The sequence below is a fragment of the Centroberyx gerrardi genome, chromosome 10 (genome assembly GCF_048128805.1).
Source record: "Centroberyx gerrardi isolate f3 chromosome 10, fCenGer3.hap1.cur.20231027, whole genome shotgun sequence".
Taxonomy (NCBI): domain Eukaryota; kingdom Metazoa; phylum Chordata; class Actinopteri; order Beryciformes; family Berycidae; genus Centroberyx; species Centroberyx gerrardi.
The window spans coordinates 22217500-22223954 of NC_136006.1; the positions used below are offsets into that span (position 1 = coordinate 22217500).

General features: G+C 46.9%; 1 protein-coding gene across 3 annotated transcripts in view; it reads left to right on the forward strand.

The window, feature by feature from the left end:
* The window catches only part of satb2 (SATB homeobox 2), a 42353-nt gene extending 37220 nt beyond the window's left edge, over positions 1-5133 (forward strand). For 2 of the 3 annotated variants that reach the window (XM_071926384.2, XM_071926386.2), the window contains exons 13-14: positions 1899-2105; positions 2260-5133. In XM_071926384.2, coding sequence (XP_071782485.1) covers positions 1899-2105; positions 2260-2739 — 687 coding nt within the window. In that variant the 3' untranslated portion in view covers positions 2740-5133. The remainder of the gene's footprint in view (positions 1-1898; positions 2106-2259) is intronic. The other variant, XM_071926385.2, reaches the window with a different exon arrangement.
* The last annotated feature ends 1322 nt before the right edge of the window (positions 5134-6455 follow it).

The window sequence follows — 6455 nt, forward strand, 5'->3', positions numbered from 1 at the left end:
GTGTGTGTTTGACTGTGTGTGTGTGTGTGTGTGTGTGTGTGTGTGTGTGTGTGATCGATCCAAGAGTCCTTGCTGTCAGCCCAAATAAGCGTAGAAACGATGAGGGTCTGTGAATGGGGGGTGGGGAGAGGCAAGGTTTCGCAATCCCCTCCATGATTTACCCTCAATTTAGTTATTAAGTGTCTCAGTGTCTCAGCGAGTTTGTATGGGAGATGTTTGTGGCTGTGTGGTCCTCATTAGGGCAGGGATAGATATCTTTTTCTGGCCCCTTCTCTCCCTCGGTTTTCCAGCGTTCTCACAGTCTTTTCTCAATATCTAAATCCGTCACTTTTGCGTGGCAGAAAGAGAGGACGGGGGGAGGGAAAGAGAAAAATAACCAAAAACCTACTCACTTCCTGTAAATTGCTCATCCCCCCCACCACCTCAAAAAAAAAAAAAAAAAAAAAAAGAGAAAAGCCCCCGTGAATAAAATCGGAGCAATTTCATGGTCTGGCCTGCCCTCGATATTATTTAAGTAATACCCTGTTATTATTGAAGAGAGGGAGAGAAAAGCGAATGACTATTATCTTTATGTGGGTCCTTTAATTTTAATGCGCCACAGATTTATAGCTGGGCATTCCAGTGGGGAGGCCCCTCCCTGCTCTTAAAGCCAGCGGGAGGGACACGACCGCAATGCTCTCACAACAGCCACTACCTTCTGACAAACAACCAAAGTCCCCACTTTCCCTTCCAACACTTCATGCTGCCCTCCTCAGTGCTGTCAAATAACCTCCACTCCGCTCCCGACAGCCAAAGGACCGCTCTCTGCCAAAGCACCACCCATCAGAATAACAAACACATTTCCACACCTACCCCCATTGTCTCTCTAATATATAACTTCTACTTTCCCCTCTGTCTCTCTATACAGCTCCCTATCCCACTCTTTCTCTCTCTTTTCTCACTCAGTCCTTCTCCATTATTTTGTACTGATTTAGTAGATGTACGTAAACAGATTGATCCACTTATTCGCCATTTCTCCCCTCCTCAACTATCTGTCGTTACAAACCGCTGTTAATGATCTATTGTTGACCTAATTACCAACCAAAGTAGATTCATCGTCTTTTCGGGCGCTCTCTCTTACTCTCTGCGTCTCTCTGGTTATGAATGGGCTGGTTAAATAGTGATGGGGTGTCGTAAGTTAGTAAATGAGAGACTTACAGGCAGACAGATGGTTGGCGTTTCACTAGAGCTAATCTTACACACATCGGGTCAAAGGTATTCTGGGCCCGTAGCAGTTTGTGTGCCAGACCTGGAGCTGGTTAATAGGCCATGACGCTTTGTGAGCTGTGAAACACTCGTTCTCACCCTCTGCTCACCCTGTGGCCCTGGCTACTGTGTTGCGTCACATGGGGTCATTATAAGACTTTTTGTCAGGTACGGAATATACTTGCAACATAATATCTTGCTTATAGATGTAAGATAAAGGGGCGGGGTACAGTAAACACATTTAAACAAGGAAACAGCGTTTTGATGGTGTCTCCTTATCATAAATTCAATGTGTTTCTGGGTTAAGCTTTGCGCATAATCTAAACAAATTTCAGTTTATGTAAAAGTAATAAGTTAATGGGATGTTGATATAAAAATACAAGAAAATGTATTTATTTATTTATTTATTTACCAGGGACAGTGCACATTAATCAACATTTCAGTTTCCACATCAATGTAAATGTGCCAGAGTTAGCTAATGAGCTAAATAAAAAAATTGGCAATCTTTTTTACATTTATTGTTAAACAGGTATATGTTATGATATGGGGAATTAGCTAACAAGGTGAAAAGGTTGTTTTTCATTTCATTGTGACTTACATTGTGAATTCCAGGCTGCAGTCTTGATGAGGGGTGACTGTGCCCCACTAATCAGCTGTTTTGCCTTTCTCGTCAGGCACTGCACAGGCCGCCCCCAGCCCCGATGAAGGAGCACCACCACTCTCCCATGCGTGAGGAGCCCTTATCTGCCCCGGGGTCCGAGGAGGGGTCACAGAATGTGGGAGCAGGAGCTGCAAGCGGATGTCCGCCTGGAAGTGGTAGCAGTGGTGGGAGCACCAAGAAGCCGCGGTCACGCACCAAGGTACCGTGTGTCTTTGTATTTCCCTGCTCAGGACAATTTCTCTATTAGGAGCCATAAACAAATTATTCTGCATAGCTTATTCTCTTAGCTCTACCTAACATTCTCCATCCTCTCCTCTTTCTAACCATTCGTCTTTCTCCCCTGTGTGTTCTAGATTTCCCTGGAGGCGTTGGGTATCCTGCAGAGCTTCATTCAGGACGTTGGCCTGTACCCAGACCAGGAGGCTATCCACACCCTGTCGGCACAGCTCGACCTGCCCAAGCACACCATCATCAAGTTCTTCCAGAACCAGCGCTACCACGTCAAGCACCACGGCCGCCTCAAGGAGCTGGGCGAGGGGGCCGCCGCCAGCGGAGGAGTGGACGTCAGCGAGTACCGGGACGAGGAGCTGCTCTCGGGCTCCGAGGACCCGGAGTCCAGCGAGGACGGAGCCGAGGAGATGTACCAGTCCACAGACGGGAGCGGCGGGAGCGTGGGGGGCCTGAGCCAGCCTCCGGCCTCCTCCGGCTCCAACTCCAGCCAGGCCTCCTCAGGGACCAGCGTGGCTCAGGACGAGGGCAAGGACAAGGGGCACGGCCGGCCCCCCGGGAGCTCCTCCTCCAGTCCCAGAGAGCAGGCTGACTACCAGAGATAGAGACTGACAAACAGAGAGGAGAAGACAGGGAGAAAGAGAGAGGGAGAGGGAAAGAGGGAAAGAGGAAAAGAGAGGGTCCATGATAATGAATTGAGGAATGGGGGATGAATTGATGGATGGAGTTTGGTCACATAGAAACTGTGTAAGAGATGCGTGGCTCTGTAGGCATAGATTAACAAAGAAGTGATTAGACAGAAATACTGTACATCATATAGGCCTAAATTATCAGACAGGCTCTTCATAGTGACAAATCTCAACCACACATCTGTGAAAACAGGATTTGTGGAGTGATAGCGGTGAAATTACAGTGTTACCTCAGCAACAGAGCGTAGGTATGCAGTGTGCTGTGACACGGCAGTTGATGTGTAACTGTGAAAGATAGTTTTCCCAGAAAATCCACCCACAAAGTTTCATCAGGGGTAGAACTATTGCCAAACATACCTCCAACCCACACACAGAATCTCCATATGTCAATGACAAGAATAGGAAATTATCACAACCCTCTCTTAACCAGCCAATCCCAAGGAAAGGCTCTCCAAGGAGGGCGGGAGCTCATCTGCTTTGGCCAATAACTGTTCTCTGTCTCTCTCTAATGTCTCTAGCACAGCCACACACATGATATACTCCCCTGTTCATGGGTCAGAGTGGCCCCCGCTGACTGACATTTATGGACTGGACCCTCGGGCCGAGACCGAGACCTCCACAATCCCCATAAATCCTCAGGACACACACTGACTGCTCTTGGCTGCCTGAGGACTTGGATGGACGGCACTGTTGCTGTTCGTCTACAAGCTTCGTTTCGTGTAGGAAAAGGAGTTGACCACCCCGTCACCCCCCCTACCCTCCCCTCCCCTCCCCTCCCCGTCCCCATCCCCACCCACCCACACACACACACACACACACAAACACATCTCCAATCCCCACTCCAACCTCACCAACCAATCCTATCTAGCACTTACGTCCTTCACACAGACGCTCACATTTCGTGGATGTGATGTCCTCTCACCTCCCTCTTCCCCCGCTCTCCTCTCTAGGAGGGTTTGCAAAAAAACTTTTTAAGGTTTAAAATGACTCAAGGGAGAGAGAAAGGTCGGAGCAGTGGACAGTTTTTGGCAGAGGGGAGTGGAATGACATCAAGAGTCCCGACGTGCAAAAGCGTCCGAGGATGTGGCACGGAGCGACACCCGGGGCTCCGAACCCCTTCCGGGCAGCACCCACCCTCGCATGTGTGGCGAGAGAAAAATGTCAAGAAAGGAGGGACAGAGCGGAGATTCAGCAACCAAACAATCAGTCACTTTATGTGCGGTAGTCCACCCCTTTCACTCTTCCTCTCTTCTCTCCATCTCACTCTCTCCCCTCATCTCAGCTCTTTTCCTCTCTCTAATTGGTGCCCACAGTCTTGTGTTTCACCACACCTACCCGCACTTAAACTTCACCAACCCTATTTATTGCTATCTTTATCCATGATTATTATTATCATTATTGTTATTATTGTTGTTATTATGGTTGGAATTGCTGTCATCGCGTGCTATTTTTAGTTTTTATTTCCATGGTTTTAAATATTGGCTTTCAGAACGTGGCGGCTGTTTGGGTAACAAGAGACATAAGAGCACACTGCCCAAAAAGAAAAAGGAAGGAAAGGAGTGGAAAGTGGAAGAAAATGAAAAAGAAGCAGTTACTGAGTGTTACTGAGTAAAAAGTCTTGTCATGTTGTATTATGCCAGTTCTTTTGCGATTCAGTGACAGTGAAAAAGACTTTTGGCTACACAGGAACCAAATCCGAAAGAGTAAAAGAAACGTAGGAGAGATAAACTGTGCTTTTTTTTTGCTGCAGATGATGACAATCTACTTTTTTGAGCCATTACTGAAACATGGCAGGCTTGACTCTGTTCTTCACTTTTAATGTATGTAAATACCCGACATGGGTCAAATTGTAATTGATATACTTTTATTTTTTATTTTGCTGAGTGACTTTGAGTGTTTGTTTGAGCCAGTTTGGAGTGCCAGAACAGTGCTGTTTGCTTTTTTTTTGGGACAATCTAATGAACTCAATTCAATTCATTGTGCCAGGCAAGTTCACTCAATCACAGGAGTATTTAAAAAGAATTCAAACTGTATTTTGTTCAATGTCTGGTGCAAATGTGTACAAATATGTGTTCAAACCCATATCTAAGAATGGATATTTGTATGTCAGAGGATCTCTTGTTTGACTATCTCGATCGGCTGCTACACTCACACAGATGACCTGCCTTTTAATTTTATCATTGACTCCAATCACTATCATCATTGATATCATTGTGCTTTTCTGTATGACAGGAATCAGGGTTAGAGTCAATTGCAGTTCAAATGAAATCTTGGTTCATTCAATGTTGAAGTGAATTAAAATTTGTGAATTCAAAATTGTGTTGTTTTTATTTTTTCTGACGCATTCTAACATTTTAAATGGGTCCTTCACACCCCTCATACCACCACCACAGACACAAACACAGACTACCAACACCACCGCCATGTACACACACACACACACACACACACACATATTGTCGCCGGGCCAAACCTGACTCCAAACCAATCAATTAAAGGTCTGTGTAAAGCCACAGGGGCTGGGGTTTCTAATAAGAGGCGGTGCGTGGGGAGTGACAGTAATTCACACAGAAACTGTGCCAGCGCTGTCGGAGTGGCTCTCTCTCCTGTCCCGCAGGATTAAGGCTGCTGGAGGGCTGTGGAGCCGCTGCTCGGCCCTGAGTGGCTGAGACCTGCTGCACCCTGGCAGACACCACAGACAATAAGCCCGGGCTGCGTTCTCTGTCAGTAATGTTCACATTCTTCGCTGTTTTAAATGAGAGAATAAACCGAAGGCTCAGCTGAAACACAGAAAAATGGCCCTGCAGTGAGGAGTGGCATTATGAAAACATACTATTCCACATTTTGACTTGTTTTCCTTTTATTGCTGACTAAGCCGCTGTTGGAGCGCTATGTCTGCGTTTAGCAAGAGGCTTTTCTTCTTATTTGGGAGTTTGAAGCGTTACCCAGACACAAGGGAATTAAAAGGGACAGACAGACCAGGTGCTGCACTCTATATCTCCCCTTTTAAACAAGACAGAGCCATAGGATCTGTGCTCACCTGCCAGGCTATTATCACGGAACAATCAGCTACACAAGCACACACATGGAACACACATACACACACACACACTTGCATTTGCACACATATACTTACACACACGCACACACACACACACACACACACCACTACCTCTCTAATGAGTTTCAACTCTGATGAGATGTGGCAGGGCAGAACAATCCTGGTGTTTAACCTGCCACTAGGGGTTGGGTCAAGCGTTTAGTTTGTGTGTGTGTGTGTGTGTGTGTGTGTGCATGTGAGAGAAAGAGGTGTGCATCTCTGCTGTGTTTAGCGGCACAGCGTGTGTGTGAGCACTCCTCTACTCATTTACCTCATCCAGAGACTTTTGAGTTGGACTCCCTCAGTGAACAATAGAGGCTTAGTGTTGGTGATGAGCCGGAGGGTCGGGGTCTTCCTCCAGACGTCCTTTCCACTCAGCTTGTCTTCTCTGAGTGACTGACTGGAGACAATCAGCTCACGCTGTGACGCTGCCACAGTGGGATAATTATACCTGCTGAGATACACCAACGCCTCTCCATTCCCTCCCCAAAAAGAGTCTGTCTGCCTGTCTGCCCGTCTGCCGGTCTGCCGG